The sequence below is a fragment of the Alexandromys fortis genome, unplaced genomic scaffold, assembly GCF_014885135.2.
Source record: "Alexandromys fortis isolate MF-2015 unplaced genomic scaffold, M_Fortis_MF-2015_v1.1 scaffold_145, whole genome shotgun sequence".
NCBI classification, from domain to species: Eukaryota; Metazoa; Chordata; class Mammalia; order Rodentia; family Cricetidae; genus Alexandromys; species Alexandromys fortis.
This window is the reverse complement of record NW_026068049.1, coordinates 1971392-1995901: the sequence shown is the minus strand read 5'-3', so window position 1 is coordinate 1995901 and position 24510 is coordinate 1971392. Positions and strand designations below refer to the sequence as shown.

Below are 24510 nucleotides of genomic sequence, written 5' to 3'. Positions count from 1 at the left end.
CTACCACGAAGCCTAAAGACCTGGGTCTATGCCCAGGACCCACATGGTAAGGAGGGAACCAACTCTTCCTGAGTTACCTTGACCTCTGTGTGTGTACCCTAACACACACTCAATCCCCAACACATACACAAATACAATTAGAATGTAATCTTGAAGTGGATGGAATTTCTGGATTAAGAGTGATCAGGGTTGATGAATTATGACCTATATTCATGGCTTAGCACGAGAACTAAAAGTCCCTTCTTCTACACGGACAGAAATCAAAGCCAGCTGAGTGATGGCTGGCGTCAGTACATGTACTTGGACTTCTGACCCATCTCTGATTTAACTCATCATTTTCACTCTCTGAATTTATTTACTTTTGTGTCTAAATAGAATAGATCATTTCAAAATTACTACAGCAATAAGAGAAGTTTTCAAATGAGAATATTTAATGAATAAAACACAAGAGAGTCATTTATTTGTTTGTTTATTAACTGACTTGCTGCACTGGGAATCGAACCCAGGACCGTGTACGTCTAAGGCAGGGTATTCATAGATCCCTTCCTTTCCTTTGAATCCGTCACTGTGTTTGTGATTAGAGTATGGCCCGCAGACCTGCAGTGTAACATCACTGGGGGAATTTCCCAGACATGTCAGTTCCTGGGTCCAGTACATGCAAGATTTGCACAAAATTCGAATTAACTTAAACATTTTCCCCATTCTTCCTCAGAATTGTCTCTAAACCTTTTCCATTGTCTGCACGCACAGCTTTTAAAAAATCGATCTTCTCTTCTCCTGTTTTAGAATCAGCCCATTTATCCATTCATTTATCCCATCAGTAATAATGTGCAGACTGTTTCCCATCTACGAGACACTGTGTTAGATCATAATCACACATCAGTGGGTATTATTAAATAAATGAGATTCAGAAAGAAATGAAATGTTATTACATTTGGGGAATCCTATGCTAATATTATAAGCTGGATTAATTCCTGTATCAAACCCATGAAGATATAATGACGTGGCGGTGAATTGGGGGAGAACTGGGATGGTTCGGGAAAGGCTCTGTCAGGGGATGTTTCACCTGTGACCTGAAGGGTGCGTGGGAGCCAGCCTTTCAAACAGCTACAAAGGGCAGAGGGACTCATAATGAGGGTGGCACTTGCCGAGTTAATGGCATTTGACAGCTAGGACTTTGAGAGATTTACACACAGTTGCCTCTCCAACCCTGACAGCAACCCTATGAGGCAGATAGAGACACTGCTCCTCCTTTATATTAGGTATGCCAGCTGAGTCAGGTGAACAGGGTAATGTACAAAGGTCACACTGTCTCCCAAGATTCCATGTGAGGGGCAATAAAGGGGGTATGTATGCTGTATTTGCCAAAGAGAAAGCAATGGCATTATCTTTCTACACCGAGGCATTTTATACTTCTCTTCAGACACCAACTGGAAGTTGTAGAACTTAATCCAGTTTCTGTACTAGCTCCCGGATCTTAGTGGAGACTTGCCTGGAAAAGTTCAGGGCTAAACCCCAGTTTAGAGCCCTCGCTTTAAATAACCACAGAAAGTAGTAGGCCCCAGGTCATTCAAATCTGTCCATCTTAGCTGAAAATTGGAGGTTTCCACAACCTTCCTCAAGCTACAGTGATTTGCCCTAATAATGCAGAGTTCAGAGAAACACTTAGCTTACCATCACTTAGTTATTATGAAGCTTGTTATCACCGATGCAGAGGAGTAGCCAGATAGAGGGAAGCATCTGAACGGGGCCAGCAGTGGGATGTCTTGCCCCTTAGAGCTGGTGTGTGTGACCCTCCCAACACATGGGTGTGTTCAAAAACTCGAGAAGAGATTTTTAGGGACGTTGCCTTTCACAAACGTGGTTGATTCAATCAAGAAGTTAAACTCCCCCAGAAGTTGAGGTGTGGGTTGAAGACTCAGAGTTCTCGTCTTATGGTCCTGTGGTTGATGTCTTGGATAACTTTCCCCTGTCCTCCCGACATCACCTCACTAACGTCAGTTCAAGTATGGATAAAAGAGACTCCTCTCTCCCCTGTCACTCAGTGGTCCCCCAAAGTTTGAGGAGCCAAAGAACCAAGTGTAAATTCCGTATTCTGTCACAGTGTCAGTCAGAGGCAGCAGGGATGACTGATCGAAAGTTCTAGCAACTTGGCAGATTCCAACCATTTTCTGTCATGGCAAGACAACAGGGGCGATTATAGTGGAGGAAGAAAGAGTCTCAGTGTTGGTCATTGTGCTCTGAGAAGCCTTTTAGACTCTCTAGCAGAGCCAAGGGAGTGAGAACAAGCTGGGACTTAGGGAAGTGTTCGAGACATGATAGGGCTGGGGAGATGGCTCAGTGGGGAGAGTGCCCTCTACACAATTACGGTGGCCCAACTGAGCTCCCCAGCACCATGAAAAGCCAGGCATGAGCACACATGCCACTCCTGGGGTTGCAGTGGAGACACAGAGATACAGAGGACCCTCTGACCAAGCCAGTCTAGTCAGAATTCTAAACTCCAGGTTTAGTGACAAACTCAGAAAATACAGTGGAGAACAGGAGAGGAACTGCCGATGTCAACATCTGTCCACCACATGTGTGTACAGAGAAGCAGGTGCATGAATGTACACACACAGAGACATACATACAGAGACACACAAACATACACACACAGATATAGAGAGACACACACAGACACATACATGTGTGCACGTGTGCGTGCACTCATAACCTGACATCTCTGAGGGTTAGGAGCCTCTTATAATCACTGATGGCAACTGATTTTACATTAGAAAGATTTATTATTTTCATTTTATTTATTTTGATTTTTTTTTTACTTTGAGTCTCCCTTTGAAGCCCCACCTCGCTTGGAACTGTAGACCAGGTTGGCCTCAAACTCTCAGACATCCACCTGCTTCTCTCCTGAGCAGTGCGGTTAAATGCCTGTGCCCCAGGTCCTGATGCACTGATGTTTGTCAGCTGTCGTGACCACTGCAGATAAACGAGAGGACCCACTTAATGTAGTAAAGTCTTCTTTTAGCTCAGGAATCCTTAGGATTCGTCGTGGTCGGCTGGCTCAGTGTCTCTGGTCCTGTGGGGAGACAGAGATGCAAGAGGACACGGGGATGAACTTGGTGCATTGGTCACAGTGACTGACTAAATGATGTCAGGACCAGATTGAAAACAGTGCTATTCCGAGGAATTTTCAAAATGCATTTTTCCTTGAATTGTTCACCATTAAGTTGTATAGTCTGACTGAAATTCCATGGCCACACTGAAGATTGTGTAAAGATTGACCTCCACTCCTTTTTTAGGTATCAACATCTATTCATCTCCGGAAAGTCTGGTGTGTCTGTGTTCAGAGGGCATGCTCTTCATTCCAGAGAAGCCCCCCCCCGCCGCCCCTTACCCCTCTGTCCCTGTCTTTGGATTCTATAAGAAATAACTAAGTAGAAAAGTAAAAGAGTTGGGCATGATGGTGCCTGCCTTCAGTCAGAGCTATCAGAAGGATTAAGATTGAGTTCAAGGCAGACCTGGTCTCCATTTGTCAAACCAAAACAACATAAACAAACAATAATTGTCAGGAAGGAAGGCCAGATCACTTTTAATATCTCTCTGTGTGTGTCTCTTTGTGTGTCTGTGTACGAGTATCTGTGTGTGTGTGCCTGTGTGTGTTTGTGTGTGTGGCTGTGTGAGTGTTTCTGTGTCTGTGTGTGTGTATGTGTGTCTTTTAAAATTAACTTTGTTAACATAAAAAGAAATGAGTTTCATTGTGATGTTTTCATACACAAATATCTCTATATATACTTTGTTCTTTTTATTCATCTTTTTTTAATTGATTTTGTTGAGCTCTACATTTTTCACTGCTCCCCTCCCTGCCTCTCCCCTCCCCTTCAATCCTCTCCCAAGGTCCCAATGCTCCCAATTTACTCAGGAGGTCTTGTCTTTTTCTACTTCCCATGTAGATTGGATCCATGTATGTCTCTCTTAGGATCCTCATTGTTGTCTAGGTTCTCTGGGATTGTGATTTGTAGGCTGGTTTTCTTTGATTATGTCTAAAAGCCACTTATGAGTGAGTACATACGATATTTGTCTTTCTGGGTCTGGGTTACCTCATTCAATATGTTTTCTAAATCCATTTGCCTACAAAATTCAAGATGTCGTTATTTTTTTCTGCTGTGTAGTACTCCATTGTGTAAATGTACCACATTTTCCTTATCCATTCTTTGGTCGAGGGGCATTTAGGTGGTTCCAGGTTCTGGCTATGACAAATAATGCTGCTAGTTATAGTTGAGTACATGTCCTTGTGGTATGATTGAGCATCCTTTGGATATATACCCCAAAGTGGTATTGCTGGGTCTTGAAGAAGGTTGTTTCCTAATTTTCTGAGAAATCGCCACACTGACATCCAAAGGGGCTGTACCAGCTTGCACTCCCACCAGCATTGCAGAGTGTTTCCCTTTCCCAACATCCTCTCCAGCATAAATTGTCATCAGTGTTTTTGATCTTGGCCATTCTTACAGGTATAAGATGAAATCTCAGAGTTGTTTGGATTTGTATTTCTCTGATGACTAAGGATGGTGAACATTTCCTTGTCTTTCAGCCATTTTAGATTCCTCTGTTGAGAGTTCTCTGTTTAGGTCTGTACTCCATTTTTTTATTGGATTATTTGTTCTTTTGATGACCAATTTCTTGAGTTCTTTGTATATTTTGGAGATCAGTCCTCTGTCCGATGTGGGGTTGGTGAAGATTATTTCCCTTTCTGTAGGCTGTCGTTTTGTCTTGTTGACCATGTCTTTTGCTTTATACAAGCTTTTCAGTATCAGGAGGTCCCATTTATTAATTGTTTCTCTCAGTGTCTGTGCTGCTGGAGTTATATTTAGGAAGTGGTCTCCTGTGCCAATGTGTTCAAATGTACTTTCCACTTTCTCTTCTATGAGGTTCAGTGTGGCTGGCTTTATGCTGAGGTCTTTGATCCATTTGGACTTGAGTTGTGTGCATGGCAATAGATATGTATCTATTTTCATTTTTCTACATGTTGGTATCCAGTTATGCCAGCACCATTTGTTAAATTGCTTTCTTTCTTCCATATGATATTTTTTGCTTCTTTGTCAAAAATCAGGTGTTCGAATGTCTGTGGATTAATATCTGGGCTTTTGGTTTGGTTCCATTGGTTCTCAAGTCTGTTTTTATGCCAATACCAGGCTGTTTTTACTATTATAGCTTTGTAGTAGAGTTTGAAATCGGGGATTGTGTTTGACTATCCTGGGTTTTTTGCTTTTCTGTGTGAAGTTGAGTACCGTTCTTTCAAGGTCTGTGAAGAATTTTACTGGGATTTTTATGGGCATTGCATTGAATCTGTAGATTGCTTTAGATAAGATTGTCATTTTTACTATGTTAATTCTGCCTACCCAAGAGCATGGGAGATATTTCCACTTTCTGGTGCCTTCTTTAATTTCTTTCTTCAAAGATTTAAAGTTCTTGTCATAGAGGTCTTCCACTTGTTTGGCTACAGTTACTCTGAGATATTTTATGCTATTGGTGGCTATTGTGAAGGGTAAAGTTTCTCTGATTTCTTTAGCCCATTTATCATCTGTGGAAAGGAGGGCTACTTTTTTTTTTGCTGTTGTTGTTGTTTTTGTTAATCTTATATTCTGCTACTTTACTGAAAGTGTTTATAAGTTGTAGAGGTTCCTTGGTAGAATTTTGGGGGATGCTTATATAAACTGTCATATAATCAGCAAATAGTAAGAGTTTGACTTCTTCTTTTCCAATTTGTATCTCCTTGATCTTCTTTTGTTGTTTTATTGCTCTAGCTAGCACTTCAAGAACTATATTGAATAGATATGGAGAGAGTGGACAACCTTGTCTTGTTCCTGATTTCAGTGGAATAGCTGGGAGTTTCTCTCCATTTAGTTTCATGTTGGCTGTTGGTTTGCTGTATATTGCCTTTATTATGTTTAGGTATGTTCCTTGTATCCCTGCTCTCTCCAAGACCTTTATCATGAAGGGATGTTTTAGTATCTAATGAGATGATCATGTAGTTTTTCTTTTTCTGTTTGTTTATATGGTGGATCACATTGACAGATTTTTGTATGTTAAACCATCCCTGCATCTCTGGTATGAAACCAACTTGATCATGGTGCATGATGATTCTGGTGTGTTCTTGGATTCGATTTGCCAGTATTTTATTTAGTATTTTTGCATCAATGTTCATGAGTGAGATTGGTGTATAATGCTCTTTCTTAATAATGTCTTTATGTGTTTTGGGTATCAAGGTAATTGTAGCTTCATAACAAGAATTTGACAATGTTCCTTCTGTTTCTATTGTGTGGAATATTTGAGGAGTATTGATATTAGTTCTTCTTTGAAAATCTTGTAGAATTCTGAGCTGAAACCATCTGGTCCTGGGCTTTTTTGGTTGGGAGACTTTTGATGGCTGTTTCTATTTCTTTAGCAGTTTTAGGTCTATTTATTTTGCTTATCTGGTCTTGATTTAATTTTGGTAAGTGATATTTATCCAGAAAGTTGTCCATTTCATTTAAATTTTCTAATCCATAGAATCATTAGGTCATCTTTCGAAAACCTGTATTGTGTTCTTATTCACCTCCTTGTTGCCTTTACCCGTCTGACCTCCTGTGACTGACTCTTCCCTATAAATATATATTCCATAACACTCTCTCGTTCTCCCCCAGACTCTTTCTTCCCTCTCCTAGTTCCTTACTATAGTCATATCCTATGTATGTGTAATACATACATTTCAATATAGATTCTGTGCTTAAGAGAAAAAAGACCATTTATTTCTTTCTCAGTCTGGCTTATTGTATAATATAATGATCTCCAGCACTTAAAAAAGACTTATTTATTTTTATTTTGTGTGTGTGTGTGTGTGTGTGTGTTTGCCTGCATGCGTGTATTTGCTCTATATGCTTGCCTGGTGCCAGAAGAAGATGTTGAATCTGCCCGGAACTGAAGTCATTGGTTGTTGTAAGATCTGGGAAACAAACCCATGCCGTCTTCATGAGCAACAAGTACACTTAACTGCTGAGCCACCTTTCAGGTCCAGTGATCTCCAGTTGTATCCATTTTCATTCCTATTTCCACCTGAATAAAATTCCACTGTGTATATATACCACATTTTCTTTATCCCTTTATCTGCTGATAGATGTCTAGGCTGTTTCTGTTATCTTGACTGTTGATACCAGAGCAACGGTAAACAGGGATATGCAAGTATCTCTATGTGTACAGCTTAGAGTCCTTTGGGACCATACCCAGGAGATCAATAGCTGCATCACTTGGTAGTTCTGTTTTAGTTTCATCAGGACATTCCATACTGATCTCTGTAGAGGCTGCACCTGTTTACTTCCCACTAGCAATGTAGATAGGCTCTGCTTACTCTACATACATGCAAACATTTATTTTCATTTGTTTGTCTGATGATAGCCATTCTTACTAGAATGACATGCAATCCTAAAGTGGTTTTTGAGTGTATGTGTGTATGCATGTGTGTATGTTTGTATGTATATGGATATATGTTTGCATATGTTTGTATGTATATGGATATATGTAAGTGCCTATGAGAACACAGTGATACTTATCTTTCACAGTTGGGTTTATTTTGCAATGTAATGGTCTCCAGAACTTAAAAACATTATTTTTAATATATGAGAGCTTTTATCTACACATATATATGTGCACCATGTACATACAGTGCCTCTGATGGCTAAAAGAGGGCATCGATCCCTGGAACACTCTGTACATCAGCTTGTGGAAAGTGGCGGTTGATGGTAGATGTCTTCTACAATGCTTTCCTACCTTATTTTTCAGGACAGGTGTTTCAGTGAACCTGGAACTCATTGACTCTGCTAGACTGGCTGGCCTATAAGCCTAGGGACCTCCATCTCTACCTTCTTAATGCTGACATTTAGCCCCACGTAATTTTTTCCATAGGTGCTGGGGATTCAAACTCAGTTCCCCATGCTTGCATGGCAAGTCTTTACCAATTGAGCCATCTTCCAGCCCCTTAAGGCAGTGTTGATTTGCATCCCCCACTGTTTAAGGCTGTCCAGCACTTTTTGGAAACCTTTACTTTACTGGCCTGCTGTATTTTCCCCTTGGGCTGCCAATCTTTTACTGCCGTTTCTTTAAATGCAATGGGGGTTTTGCCAAGGAAGAATGAGATGAGGAAAAACGGAACCGCTTTCCAGACAGGTGCCATCTTATCCATTTTGTAGCCATAGGACTGTTACAGCTAGGGTTAGGTGCCAGTCCATTCTGGCACTGGAAGGAGACAGAATCAATACATCCCAGCAGCACTTTCCTTGGTGAGCTTATCCTGCGTTGATGAGCTTGCTCAAAGTCACCTGCTGCTCTCTCTAGCACATCTTTCCTTTAATCTTTAAACAATTCTCTTTACAGGGAAAGATAAGATTAAAGTGTCTGACGATGACTTGAAGAAGCTCCTTCTAATTAAGTGGTGTGTTCTAGAAGCCATCCGCTTGAGAGCGCCTGGTATCATTACAAGAAAAGTAGTGAAGCCAATTAATATTCTGGTAAGCTTTGGTTTTGTTTGGACATGATGAGCCTTCTAGAAAAAGTATGCATTATGTTAAAGTTATCTAGATTGATATATTATTGATTTCTTCAATTTATTATAACTGAATAGAAATTATATGTATATATATATATAGTGTGTGTGTTTGCCATATACTTTGAAATATGTACATGTTTTGTAATAGCCAGACCAAGTCATTAACCTGTATATTATTTCAAACACTTAGTCATTCTTGTGTGAAAATATTTATGCACTCTGTGAGCAGTTAGTACACTATTTCTAATGATGGCAACTACATGGTACACCATATCTCTTTAATACATTCTACTCTTTATATAGAATTTTGTATTATTTGACCAACATTCCTGAAGTCTCCTACCACCCAGCCCCCAAGAACTACATTTCTAAGTGCTAGTTCTGTGAGCCGAATTTTTACTTTTGAGATTACGAGCCTCTTGTCCCTCTGGGCCTGGCTTATTTGTCCTCAAGCTTCTTCTGTGCAGTTGCAGAATTTCCATCTTTTAAAAATCTGAATGCTGTTTCATCTACACATGCATACCACTTTCTCCTCCTTCACCTGCAGACCGGCACACTTTGATTCCGTGCCATGGTCACTGTAAAGCGTGCTGCTGTGAACACGAATGTGAAGTTTTCTTTTTGACATGTTAATTTCATATCCTTGGGCTGTTAATTTGGTAGTTGGATAGCTTGATCACACAGTAGTTCTACCATTAATCTTCTGAGGGACCCCCATATTATCTTCTACATGGCTATACTAATGTGCATTTAGAAAAAACAGTCTCCAGTGGTTCCCTTTTTGTCTTTGTCCTCGACATTTCTGTTTCATTTGATAATACAGTTCTAACAGGACTGATATAATATCCTACGAGGTTTGGTTTTTCATTTCCCTGACAATGATAGTACAAGATGTTTGTTTTTATAAACTTGTTGAATATTTTGTAGGTCTTCTTTAGTAAATATTTTTATGTTTATGCATATGTGTGTTGGGCGTGGTGGTGATGTACATAAGTTCAGGAGAGAGTGATGGATGCCCCGAAAGTGAAGCTATAGGCAGATGCAAGCTGCTCAGTGTTGGTGCTGGGAATCAAACTGGGGTCCTCTATCAGATACTGCAGGCAGATACAACTCCTGAATCATCTCTCCAGCCAGTACAATGAGCCCTCTAAACTGCTGAGTCATCTCTTAGTCAGTTCTTGACTCTTCTTTTAAGAACTGTGTGCTTAGATCTTTGTATATTTTGTAGGTCTACTTTGTTCTTACTAAGGAGTTGTTTGGGCTGCTTGTATTGGAAACTAACCTTTTATTAGATGTACACTTCAGACCTATCTCATCCTATCCCATAGGTTGTCTGTCCACTTAGCTGTGTCTTCCTTACTTATATGGAAGACTTTTAGTTTAGAGTCATCTAGTTTGTGTGATTTCACTTTTGTTGTCTGAGCATTTGGATTCTTCAAATCCTCATTTCCCAGATCATTATCAGTGGGGGTTTCCTCTATGCATTGTCTAGCAGTTTCACACACACAAGTTTAATCCATTTGAGTTGATTTTATACACTGTATGGGATAAGAACCTAATTTCTTCATTTGCATATTGATACCCAGTTAACCCAACACCACTGCTTAAGAAAACTGGCATCTGTATAAGAAGTCATAAATGAATGGATCAATTTCAGGGGTCTCGTCTGTTCTTTGTGTAATTGGTTTTGTGCTCTTTTGATTACAGTGACTTTTTAGTATCTTTTAGGTCATGTGGTACACTGACTCCAGCTTTGTTATTTGGGTTAAGATTCCTACAGCTATTTGGGGCCTTTTGTGATCCCTTGTGAATTTTAAGATTTTACTTTTCCAGCCGGGCAGTGGTGGCACATGCCTTTAATCCCAGCACTCAGGAGGTAGAGGCAGAGGCAGGCAGATCTCTGTGAGTTTGAGGCCAGCCTGGTCTACACGAGCTAGTTCCAGAACAGGCTCTAATACTACAAGTAAACCCTGTCTTGAAAACAAAACAAAACAACAACAACAAAAAAAGAAGATTTCATTTTTCCAATGGAAAATGTCAGTGGGTTTTGATAGTGTACTTAAGTTCCCATGAGTCCCAAGTGACCCTATAAACAGTAGGTTAAGTGACACCATCTGAGAGAGATTTGTCTTTTGGAAAATATTGTCACTAACGTATAAACTTTCGAGTAGAAATTTGGCCATGTGATTCTGTATCAGTTATATAATGTTGTTTAAGCCAAGCAGGTGGACTTCTGTCAGCTGACTCAATGGTATTTATTTTTAAAAATGTTATTTCGAGACTTCTATATGTGCATATGGTGATTTTCAGTTACATTCACCGCTCCTCTCTCCCTCTGGTTCTTTTCAGATCGTTTCCCCTATCTTCTTCCAAACTTGGTGTCCTCTTTTTTAGTTAACACACACTGAATATAGTTAATGCTGCTCATATAGCTATGAATGTAGAGCCTGGATAACCTGTCAGAGGCTACACCTTAGAGAAAATGGGTTTGTCCTCCCCATTGTCAGCTGTACATAGCTCCTCAGCTAGGGGTGGGGACCTGTGTGCCCCTCCTCCATCCATGTTGACTTGAGCCTGTGCATACCTTGAACACGCAACTACAGGAGCTCATGAACACACAGCTCTGCCACATCCAGAAGACACACTATTCCTTCCCAGTCTCTTAGAATTCTGCACTCATTCTTGTAAGTGGACAGTTCTCTCCCACCTGCCAGTTCCTGAATGACCACTCTGAGGCTTAATATTAATTGCAAACTTTTTAGCCTATTAGCTCAATCTAATTATGAACTAGGTCTTACAACTTAAATCAACCCATTTCTATTATTCTGTATTTACCATGAGCTCTGTGGCTTTTTACCTCATGTCTTGCTTCTGCTGGTGTCTCCCTGACTCTACCTTCTTTCTTTTTGTGTCTGTTTTGATTTCCCTCCTGGCTCTATTCTGCCTGGCTATTGGCCAAATCAGCTTCTTTATTAACCAATGATAATAAGGCATATTCACAGCATACAGAAGGGTATCCAACATCATCTCCCTTTTCTGTCTAGTTAAAAAGGAAGGTTTTAACTTTAACATAGTAAAAATACATATAACAAATTGGTTATCAAGAAAGAATTACAAGGGTACAATATTTAGTCTATTTCTATTTGACAAAATTAAATAAAATATTATATCATCTGTTTCATCTCTTTGAGTCTAACGTTTCATATCTAATTTTTCTTTTATCATAACTAAGGAAAATTACAATTATAACTATCTAGTCTTCAACTCCATCAGAGACCCGTGAAGGATATGATGTTACCTAAGTAACCGGGAACTGCATTGTAAGCAACTTCCAAAATTCTAGAAATGACAGAGATATCTGGCTTCCTGGACAGTTACCCAAAGTTCTTTTGTAATGTTGGGGCATCCATTTTTAGCCTGTAGGCCAAGAATGTCTGGCAGATTTGTCGGTGAGGCAGGAAATCTGAAAGACTGTCACGCCTGTTTTGGCAAAATTTGTCAGTCCTTTCTTCTGTGTCCTGCAGAATGTCTGGCAGACTCTTTCATGAAGCAGGAACCCTGAAGGACTGCCCCACCTTGTTCAGCAGTCACTTTTCTGTAGGTCCAACATGTCCAGTTCATACAGCATATTATCAAGCAGTCTAGGCAAGATCTTTTTTTTTTTCACAAATGACTAATCTTGACACACTGAAAGCAAACTCCTTAAAGAGCTTCTTTGATGCCCATCATCCTCTTGAAGTAATCGGTGCTCCCAGGAGCAGGCATCTCTCACTGTTGAGAAATGTCTACGTTCTTAAAATATTTTAAATGTCATATTCTGTAAGTCTTTCAAGTGTTTGAAAATTACCTATCTATTTGGAATATATCTCTGCATATCTAGAAAACCTAACTAATACAACATAAGTTTGACTATTATAGATGACTAATAATTTGTATTTTTAACTATACATTTTTTCAATGAGCTACATAAAGATAATACCTTAAACCAGAGTAGAAATATACATATAGTATAACAAAATTGACCTGAAATTTGTATCAATAAACCAAAATCCATACCAATATAAAGTATTTCGAGATTGACAGTTGTTTTTTGGATTAAAGTAGATTCAATAACCTGCTTTTTTATCATTTATATATCACACCCCCCTTTTTTCTTTAGAAAGAGATTGGCTATGACCATTAATAATTTATAACCAACCCCCTTTAAATGAAAATGAACATTTATAAACAATACTTTGGAAGTTTGGGTATAGTTTTCTATAATAATTCCTGCTTATTGGGTGTGCTGTTAATCATATGGGAATCCTGAAAAAAATTAGAATTATGGTTAAAACTTGGTTGTAGCAATCTGTGAGACTGGGTACTCTTATCCAGTTGCCGTGAAGCTGTTCTGGATATTGGATCACTTGTGTCATTGCTCCCATGGAAACCTCTCAGGGAGTCTTCCTTGATCAAGCCACATTAGCCAGAAGAATTCACAGCTCTTCATCTTCTATGGAAACAAAAGCAGAACCTCTTTTCCAAAGCAACATATCCTTACACACAAATCTTGAAGTCAAGATACCTTCTGTTGGTTTAGCTTAGCAGCCCCACAATCATTTGGTTGTCTCTGCAGTTGTTGTTCCTTTCTTATTAGCATTTAGAAAATTAGGTTACTAAGGCATTATGTAGTCTATCTCTGGGGGGTATTTATTACCCCCTTTCTTTTAAAACTGCTATTTTCTAAATATTAGATATTTCTAAAACTGTTGATCCTGTAGGATTATGTGGTATACCTATAACATGCTTTATATTATAATATGCAAAAATCTGTTTTGTTTTACTAGTGATAGATGCTGGAGCATTGTCAGTCTTAATTTATGTAGGTATTACCATGATGGCCATGACTTCTGATAGGTGTGTAATTACAGAATCAGCCTTTTCAGAACTCAAAGCAGTTGCCCATTGGAATCCTGACTATGTATCTGTTATGTGGTGTACATATTTTAATTTTTCTATTTCTGAAAAATGAAGCACATCCATTTGCCAAATTTCATTTCTTTGCATACCTTTAGGGTTATTTCCTGCAGGTCATGGAGTTTGATTATACAAGGAACAAGTAGGATATTTTTTCACAATTTCCTTGGGTTGTTGCTGAGTGATGGAAAAATTCTTATTCAAACCTTTGCTATTTACCTAGTGTTTTTTATGGAATTCTGAGGCCTCCAGGACATTTTCTATTAATAACTGATCAATTTCATCATTACCTTGTGTTAGAGCACCTGGTAGATTCATATACACAGAAAAGGGGAAATGTTGTGGGCTATCATTTTGTATGCTGTGAATATGTTTTATTACCATTGGTTTATTTCTTTATTAAATGAAACTAATTTGGCCATTAGCCAGGCAGAATAGAACCAGGTGGAAAATCCGAACAGAGATATAGGGAGAAAAAGGGCAGAGTCAGGGAGACGCCAACAACTGCTGGAGAAGCAAGATGTGAGGTAATACCATAGCCATGTGGCAATTCCATAGCCATGTGGCAATACATAGATTAATAGAAATGGGTTAATATAAAATGTAAAAGCTAGTTAGTAATAAACCTGAGCCATCGGTCAAGCAGTTTGTAATTCATATTAATTCTCAGAGTGGATATTCAGGAACTGGCGGGCAGGAGAGAAGCCTTCAGTTGCACCCTTTTCTTGCTATTCCCTGAGCCTTGCAGCAAGGAGATGTAATATAGACTTATGGACATACCATCTCTAGGCGTATACTCCATTAACACCTATTTCTTGCTCTCTAATTGTCAACAAGTATCTTTGAGCAGGACATGAGAGAAGTGCCTCTGAATGCCTGGGAGAAGTTTCTAGCCACAGGTGAGCATGCATGAGAAGAGAACAAGAAGGGCTTGGATCAGCTCGGCACAGGGATGGCAGTGGAGTGAGGGCAGGGTGGGGGAGCTTCTCCAGGTCACCATGGAGAGTCATTGCATGTGGGAGACTGCAGTGAACTATCTGTGACTCAATCACCAGAACCAAAATCTCACCAGAATGATCTGGCTCAGGGGCCTTCAATACCCAGGAAGACCACATCAGTTCTCTTCATTCTCTTGTTTCACAGACTGAGAGCTTTTGGATTTATACCAGGGGATTTTGATAGACCACAAAAGAGATAAAAATCTCAATTTGTAAAAATCCCAGTTAAAAATGTTTGCACCCCCAGGAAGACAAAGTTAGTTTCATTGATCTTACATAAACTATAGCGTTTTGTTTTACTGGGATTTGGATAGTTTTACTTTTAATTAATCTATTGATTACTTTAAACCATGAATGTGCTCTAAGAGGAAGTTGTCTGCCTGTCACAGTGAAGCAGAGGAATGTGTTTGTTCCTCTGAATGTTAGTATAATCCCAACTGAGCTTCCACTGTGCACCATTGTACTCTGGTTCAAAAGATAATTCACAGATTTAATATAGATGTTGCTGTGTCAGTGTCCTGATGGCTTTTTCAAGAAATGAGATTTCTAAAAAACTATGTGTTCCTATTATTTTATTTATTTTAGAAATTTTGTGAGTGGTCATTTGGGGGCAGGGTGTTGAAGCGGGGGCTTATTCTGAGGGGGACACATGTGTAGCTCAGCCTGGCCTGGAACTTGTGATTACTCTCCTGCCTCGGCCTCTAAAGTACTAGAGTTGTAAGTTATTATCCACTCTGTCTGGCTTATTTATGGTCTTTGGCTGTTGTTTAAAGTTTTGGTTTATGCAGGCATATGATTGCTCTTTGTTTCTTTCTGGGGTAACAGGGATAGAACTCAAGACCTTGTGCGTGTTTGGCAAGCACTCTACCAAGCTGTATTCCCACCCAATAGCTAGGAATGTTTGTAGATTTTGGTGATTTCTTTGATGTAGGCTTTATTTTTATTTCTGTCTTTTTTTTTTTTAATAATCACACTGGCTGTAGTGTGCAGCACTCTGTTGATGATGGAAAGTGTCCAGCAGGGCTTTTTGCTGGTCTCAAGGGGAGAGCCTTTCATTTTCACCATTGAGTACCATGCTGGGTATAGAATTTTTATAGATGCTTTTTGTCAAGTTCAAGTCATTTTATTTCTCTTTTGCTGAGAATTTTGTTAATTATAAATTTCTTTCTTGCTTTTCTATATTAATTGACAGAACCATATGCTTTCCCATGTTTGTCCTATTGATATTGGTTACATTTATTAATAATCAAATATTAAATCAGCCTTTCACTTCCCTGATAAATCACTTGATTATAGTGTGTGTGGCATGTGCTTTGTGCATGTTTTATATGTTCTGTGCATATGCTTCTGGAGGACAGAGGTTCACAGAGATTGACAAAGGGTGCCTCCTCAACCTCTCTGTACTGATTCTTTTTACATATTATTGAATTTGTTTTGTTGGTTTTTGAAAGTTTGAGCACAAGTGAAAACAATGACTGCTTAATTAATTAATTATATATATAATATATAAAATAATATATTATTAATAATAAAGAGTGGTGATCAATCTTTTTTATATTCACCATTCTGTATACACACATGTATATATACACATATATGTATATATATACACATACACACATATATATACACACACACGTGTGTGTATATACACATAGACACACATATATACGTATACATACACATTTGTGTGTGTTTGTGTGTCTATGTGCACCCCTTGCCTGCCTAGTTTTGTGCCCCATACCCAAGCTGGGTGGCTCACAGTTGCCTGCAATGCCAGGCATAGAGGATCTTGAAGCCTCTGTCGTCACTAGCATGCATATACATATACACTCAAATACACATAATTTTAAAAAATCAGGTTTGGGGAGATGGCTCAGTGGTTAAGAGCATGTACTGCTTTTTTTAAAAGCCCCAGGTTTGGCTCCCAGCACCCACATGGCAGCTCACAATTGGCTATAACTCCCACTCCAGGAGGAATCCAGTGCCCTCTTCTAGACTCCCCATGTACATAGACAAACACGTAATCAAAATACAATAAATCTTTAAGAAAATAAAATGCTGACATTTAACTAATATCTACCTCTGTATAGTCAAACATGTACAAGTGACTAGTAATCAGAATTAGAAACTAGTCATCTTCTAATTGGACCATAGAAATGATCTATCCCGGGAAAAGGGGAGATGGCTTGGTTTGTGAAAGGACTTGTCTTGCAAGAATGAAGTCCAGGTCTCCAACAAAAGCCAGGTGTGTCAGTGAGCACTCAATATTACAGTACTGGGGAAAAGAGGCAGGCAGATCCCAGGGACTTGCTGGACAACAAGTGCAACTTGGAATGATTGGCTCCAGGTTCAGCCAGAGACCCTGAATCTAAAATGTTAGGGCTGGTGAGATGTCTCAAGCCTGACACCTAAATTCAGTTCCCATAATCCAACAACCACAAGTTGTCCTCTGTCTGCTACACATATGTCATGGCACATATGCATGTGTGTATGTGTGCGCACACACACACAGAGAGACAGAGAGAGAGAGAGAGACAGAGACAGAGACAGAGATTGACATAGCTAGGAAAGTTGGGTTTTTCCTCATACTTACTATAAAATGGTGTGGGAGAATTGTCTGTATTCTGTCAATCATGATACAAATAAATGCTGATTGGCCAGGCAAGAAATATAGGTGGGAAAACCAAACAGGAAGTAGAAATGATGTAATGAGAACAGGAGAATTCTGGGAAGGAGGAAGCTGATACCTCCCACTCCTGCCCAGACCACCAAAGCAGCAGGATGTGATCTGCCCCACTGAAAAAGGTACTGAGCCACATGGCTAACATAGATCAGAAAAATGGGTTAATCAAGATGTGAGAGTTAGCCAGTGAGAGGCTAGAGCTAATGGACCAATCAGCTTATAATTTATGGAGACCTATGTGTGATTTTCTTTGTGGCCAAACAATTGTGGGGAACCTGGCAGGACAGAAAACATAAACAAGCAAGCAGGCCCCCTTCATGTTACAATAAAATGTCTCTTTTTCACAGTATAGCTGTAGCTTTGTTTTTAATGATCCAAACTCTCCTTAAAACTTATTTCAAAATAAGTTATTTGAAGCTGAATTTTCTACTTTAGAGTCATACAGTTCCTCCTGGTGATCTATTGATGGTGTCTCCATTCTGGCTACATAGAAATCCAAAATATTTTCCTGATCCTGACTCATTCAAACCTGTAAGTGCTCTCTTTCAATATGTATTGTCCTTTATAATTTCTGCTGGTTTTTGCTAAGAATATAAATACATAAATTAATTGAGTATGTCTCAGTAAGTAGCCATATTTTCTGGTAACTGTGTCCAAAGTTGGCTGCCATGTACCAATAGCATTTTCAATGTAGATGTCGCACCATTGACAGGTCAAGTGGAGTGTGGAACGAGCATCCTCAAAGATGGACTTTTAGACAAAATTAGGAAAGAATATGAAAGCCAGTAGCCCTGGCTCTTCTGGAAGGAAGTCTTATTTTGTGTTTCTTGGGCAACTGCTTCTGTTACTGGTTTCCAAGGAGCCCACAAAATAAAAACACAGCAAATTAAAGTGGTGATCTGTGATCTGTTGCTTCATCTGCAGGGAATCACAGGCCTGCGCTGTTCCAAGAGTTCATCTAGTTCATGCCTTGCCCTTAGGAAAGTCTGGGAGCGCTGGCACCCAGATGTATTTATTCCATGTCCCAGGCTTCCTCCAGGAAAGCAGTTTTGTCGGTGCCTTGCTGTTAAATTTATTATGATGATTAATTTTATGATAAAGCCCGAGACCATGTTATAAATAGTCTTCCTCCGCTGAGGTCAATTCTGTAGGTGATTTACGTTGTCATTTACATCTGCCACTTAATAGGATTCTTGTTAAGTCCTTTTTGTTTATAAGTTCATGTTCCAAAACCACAATTGTGTCTGATATTAATAACAGGTTGGAAAAAATGACCCACAACGCCGCAACTTTGTATGCAAGGATTAGCTGTACAGCATCATTTTTTGCCCAGAGAAGTAGAGTTAAGCTTATTTATATAAGGCTGGTTTAGAAAGAAAAAAAAAGTATTTTCTTCCCATAGGAACGCTGGAAAGAGGCAAATTTAGATAAGAATGCTTTCTTGGACGGCTTCATGGCTTTTGGAGGCGGGAAGTTCCAGTGTCCCGGAAGGTCAGTGCGACAGCTGGACAGCATTGATGCAGAAAGTGACCAGAAAGACAGTGGCTCTGGGGGAGCGTGACACCCAGTCCCTTTATGATCGAGCTACAGGGAAATCTAGGAGGGCACATTTGGTTTGTTTGGGCGGTGGCGGGGTGGGGTGTCCGTGGGAATGTCTGCGGTGACTTCTGCCGAGAGACCTCAGGAGACGACACTACACTAGCTGGTGCCAGGGGATACTGGGGGCCTCCACAGTTCATGGATGGGCAGTTTCAAGTACCACCTGCCCACGTGTGCATGTCATCAGAGGGTATGTGAAGCATGTGTGCAAATGCATTTGCACACACGTGTCTGTGCAGATGAGAGTACACGCTTAGATGTTCTTCCTCAGGCAGTCCCCGTCTTCAACTGGCCAAGTAGACTATGCTGGCAGGCCAGGTAGGCCCAAGAATCTTCTTGTGCCCAACTCTGCAGCCCTGGGATTAAAGGTGCATGCCTTTATGTCTGAGTTTTACTTGTTTGGAGTGTGTGTGCGTGTGTGTTTAGTGTAAGCTTTGGAAATAAACTTGGGTCCTTGTGCTGGCCTTGCAGTTATCTTCCAAGCAAATAACCACATTTTAAAGAGAAAAGGAGTACATTTGCTCGGCTACAGTTCTGTCATAGATGTTTGCTAGGGTTCTGGACATTGCTGGCTTGTAGGTAGGCAGCAGCTTATATGTGGTCCTTTATCTGGTTCCTTTGCTTGCAGAGCCTTCCCTCGGCACTCTTTGTAGTCCAGTGCATCTGCAGTCAGTGCACTCAGCACCTGTTCTAGCACAAGAATCTATCATTTAATGGACTGTTTATATTACTTATCCAACCAGGAAAACATTGACCGTTTCCTTTTGCCCAGGATAGGCACTGGGGAAGGCGGACATGATCTGTGCCTCGTGAGATTCACACTCTACATTAGGTAACTCCCATTTCTTCATTGAAGAAGACCAAATTGGAGAAATGTTGTCATTTATTTGTAATTCTCCCACTCAGGAAATCATTACAGGTTCTTTTAAAAATTTGTTTAACAAACTTTAATTTCTTAATTTAAAAAGTCACTCATTGTCATCTCAATAGTAATTTCAGATCATATTCACAATCATTATCCTGTAAAGCATTAACTCTATTCCTCTTTCCATGTGTTTTAGAATATCAATATGATTTTCATCGTTATATCTCTTCCTAAATGATTTTAATTCTGACTTAGCCAATCATGAAAATTCTGACCTCCCCTTTAGAACTGATTTCAGGGACCTAAATCTGAGCAGATTGGTACATGATGTTTCCCTGCAGACAGTTGTTTATTCTGCACTAGGTAGTTGACATAAAATGACCCAATCAAAGCAAAAGGGGACTTTTTATTTACATAATTAGGAAAAGATATTTACTTTAACCCTCGCACCCCAATCAAATATTGTCATCCTCAAGAACAACAGAGACAAATCAGCCAGGGCTTAGAGCGGCCATCTTTATGACAGGTTGGAGCCTGTGGATGAGAGAGCAATGATATGGAAAGATCCTGGGTCTGTGTGATAGATACCGCCGTGTCACTTACGGAAGCATCCTGAAGAGCTTGTCTAGTTTCTGTTTTATTTGATGTTCAATGTCCACATTTTAAAGACAGTTTTAGGTAGAGGTTCCATGCTTAGAGCTGGATACCTACTCACATACAAGAGCTAGACACTATCAATGCCTGCCAGGCAGTGCATGAGGAAAGTTTAAACAGTACAACAGCAACAAAACCCACCTCTTTCATTCTGACTCTCATGATTGCCACTTTAGAAAACCAGTTTGTTAAAGAGAAAAAGATTTATCTCACTTTTTAATTTATGTCTGTGTGCGTGAGTACCTCTGTGTGAGTATGTACACGTGTGTAGGTGCCCACAGAGGCCAGAAGAGGACATCAGAACACGTGGATCTGGTGTTACCATGGTGATGTGCGTGCTTGAACTTGTGTACTTTGCAAGAGCAGCCATTTCTCCAGTCCCAGAAAAGCAGTACTTAACCCAATGAGAAGTCCATCATTCTTGTCACTTAGTAAGACATTATCCTAGCTGTAATTCTTCTGAAACAGTACTTTTTCAGGTCTCTTCATATAAATACTTAATAACACCTTATGAGTTTCTTATTCTCGTCTTTGGCTTTGAGCCTGTTACTGAAACCAAGTACTATAGTATTTACAGTGACACTTGTAGTAGGAGCCGGTGGCTATCAATTGCCTGGGAAGTATCGTTCCCTAGAGGAACTATCACCACTCTCCCTGGGAGCTCTTAAGGCTAAGAGACATCTATTTGAGTATAAAGGTAATGGGTACAACGAAGATCACGAAACTATAGCTCAGCCAGTAGTATCTTATTTGGACAAAACTCATATTTTCAGTATATGTTGAATCCTTCCCATATGCAAGGCAGTGTCCTCTGTACCTCTGGGGATTTGAATATGAGGCAGAGCCATATTCTCAACTGTCCTGGGGTGAACACTTGCTGTTGACAAGGACACTGGATTTATAAATAGCTTCAAGGGATGGAGACTAGCAATGCTGTACACCATACTATTCAAGACAGAGGGGTCGATGCTTAGGGGATCTTGGTGACTTCACAGGAAAAGTGGCCTTTGAAGGGAACAAAGAACTGTTAGGTTGAGGAAATAGAATGACCGAAAGAGATATCAGCACAGAGGAGCGTGAGCTTATGTTTTAGTGATGTTTGAGCCCTATTGGATCAGGATTGGTTGAAAAAGATTGACTATGAACATTTGGTTGGTGTGCTGGCTGATCTTGTCTGTCAACATGACACATCTGGGGAGTTCTCAGAGGAATTGCCTCCATCAGATTGGCCAATGGATGCCTTTAGGCATTTTTGTGATTGCTGATTTATGTGGGAAAGCCCAATCCTCTGTGGGTAGTACTACTGCTAGGCAGGTGGCTCTGGGCTGTATAGGAAACGTAGCTGAGCCAGCTGTGGGGAGCAAGCCAGTAAGAATTGTTCCTCCGTATTCTCCACTTCAGCTACTGCCTCCAGATTCCTGCCTGGGCTTCCCTCAGTGATGGACTGTAATGTAAGATGAAATAAACTATTACCTCCCCATGTTGCTTCTGGAAACCAAAATTTGAATTCTTTGAACATCCGTGGCTGTCGCAGATGGTGCAAATAGCTAATTAGGAGCAGAGGGGGTTGGGGAAAGATATTAAAGTTTTCCTTTGGAAATTCTGACTATGAAACATGGCAAAATATCCCTCATATAATCAGACTCTACAAGGTGAACACAAACGTTGGGTATGTCTTACCTGTTTTTAAAAATCTTTTTTTTTTGTCTTTTTGTTTGTTTGTTTTTATTGAGCTATATATTTTTCTCTGCTTCCTTTTCTTTCTGCTCCCTCCCCATTCTACCCTCTCCCATGATCCCCATGCTAGCAATGTACTCAGGCGATCTTGTCTCTTTTTCTACTACCCATCTAGATTAGATCCATGTACGTCTCTCCTAGGGTCTTCTTTGTTGTCTAGGTTCTCTGGGGTTGTGCAAGTGTAGTTTTCTTCTAAGTTTCTGTTTCAAAATATCACTTTTTTCTGTCACTTATTTTAGACAGGTCACTCGTGAAGCATTTTGTTTTTAAAGAGAGATAAAATAAAAATTGTTTAGGCAAGCAAATGACTTCATTTGGGCAGTGTACACCAAGAGAATTTTCCACTGGGAATTTAATCCTATAAATCCTTAGTATAAACACCAGCAAATGACAGCCATTTTTAGTGGGTATATCAGAGGCCAACTTATTTTCTCATGCACAAAACATTCAGTGAGTCAAAGAAAGTCTCCTGCAGTGTAGCTAACAATTAAATTCCATCATAAACAGAGACTCTTATGGCTGTGCAGCTGTTGTTTCTTAGACTTCCTGCCATTGGGGTTTCATGAGAGTCCCTCTCTTGGGTAAACACAGAAAGTTTTGCTGATATAGCTAAGTAAGTACTTGGTACAGCCATCAACAACTAACAGACACAATGGCAGACCTGTAGCGCCTCTTAGAAATAATGGGAGTTTTAAGGGCTTTGCAGAGGAACCCATTTCTAGGCACTTCCCTGGATTTGGACTTTTTTTGGACCACAAGCTCCCGAATAATGACACAGAGACCTATTATTAAATATAAAAGCTTGGCCTTAGCTTAGGCTTATTCCTGACTAGCTATTAAAACTTTAATTAACCCATTTATACTAATCTATGTTCTACCATGGGGCTTGTTACCTTTTCTCCATAATTTATGTCTGATGTCCTCTGCATCTTGCTGGTGATCTCTGCCTGTCAGATTCTTCTGCCTAGTTCCTCTTTCTTCCCCAAAGTCCCACCTATTCTCTCCTGCTTATCCATGTACTAATCAAATCTTTATTAAACCTATCAGAAGGTACTATAGGCAGGTGAGGTAAAACAGAGAAACATCTTATAGCATACAAAAAGATTATCCAATAACATTTTCCCCCTTTTGTCTAAATAAAAAGGAAAGGTTTTAACTCTAACACAGTAATACTATACTCAATAAGAATTACCAGATAAGAATTGCGTTCACAATGTCTAGCCCATTTGTATCTGGAAAATTCAAAGAAAGCACTCTAATATCTATCCTATCTTAGTGAATCCAAAATTCTATACCTAGACCACTTTTTATTATAACTAGTATTACCTTTCTAAAATATTTTTATACCTTAAAATATTATCTTATATAAACAAATTAAGTCTTTATGTCTTTCAACCTTTATAAAGTTTACATCTCTTTTATGAGTTTCTCTTTTGAATTTGGTAACAAAGAAAATAGTGAAACTATAACTAACTCATCTTAAAACCCATCAGATATTTGAGAAGGATGCAGTATTACCTGAGTACACAGGGAGTGAAGAACAAGAAAATTCCCAAACTATAGAAATGACAGAGACATCTGATTGGCTAGACAGTCATCCAAGGTTCCTCTGAAATGTTGAAATGCATCTTTGGCCTACAGACCTATAATATCTGACAGATTTTTCTGTAAAACAGGAACTTTGAAGGACTGGATTACTTGGTCTTGGCAAAGTTTGGCAGTTGACTTTCTTTGTGTCCTGCTTGTCCAGTTTAGACAGCATACTGTCAGCAGTTGAAGCAAAGACAGTTTCTTGCCCAGTGGCTAGCTTTGTCACATTTAGAGCAAATTCCACATGGAGATTTGATGCTCATCATCTTTTCTGAATTAGATTGTTTCTGCCAAAAGCAAATATATGTCACTGTCATGAAAAGCTTTGTTATTAAAACATTTTAAATGTCATAATGTGTAGATCTCTGAAGTGTTTGAAGACCACCTAACTATCTAAAATATATCTCTGTTTAACTTTGAAAAAATACCTAACATGATGACAAGTTTAATTGTCATAAATGATTACTAACCTGCATTTCTTAATTATCCTAAGCAGTTTGTAATAATAGCATTTAATGACTAGAACGTTTACAATTTTTTAAGAGCTGCTTCCTAGGTACAATACCTTATCAAGAGTAGAAACATAAACAGCATATTATAACAAAAATTACCTTAAATTGTATCAATATAAAAAATCCACACCAATATAAATATTTGAGACTAGTAGTTGCTTTTTAATTTAAAAGTGGATTTAATAATCTATCTTTTAACACAACATAACATAGCACAAGTATGGTATATGCAGTATGTGCAAATCACTTAAAGATGATCCTCTGCTCTATGTTTGAGCAGTTAAATGACATCTGTCAACATTATGAATCCCTTTGGACTGCATAACTAAACTGTAATATAA

General features: G+C 39.4%; 1 protein-coding gene across 6 annotated transcripts in view; it reads left to right on the top strand.

Annotated features, from left to right (window-relative positions):
• Cyp39a1 (cytochrome P450 family 39 subfamily A member 1) overlaps window positions 1–24510 on the top strand; it is a 151128-nt gene that overhangs the window by 66959 nt on the left and 59659 nt on the right. For 5 of the 6 annotated variants that reach the window (XM_050119335.1, XM_050119334.1, XM_050119339.1 and 2 more), the window contains 3 exons: window positions 8401–8534; window positions 17648–17743; window positions 18615–18703. In XM_050119335.1, coding sequence (XP_049975292.1) covers window positions 8401–8534; window positions 17648–17743; window positions 18615–18703 — 319 coding nt within the window. The remainder of the gene's footprint in view (window positions 1–8400; window positions 8535–17647; window positions 17744–18614; window positions 18704–24510) is intronic. The other variant, XM_050119337.1, reaches the window with a different exon arrangement.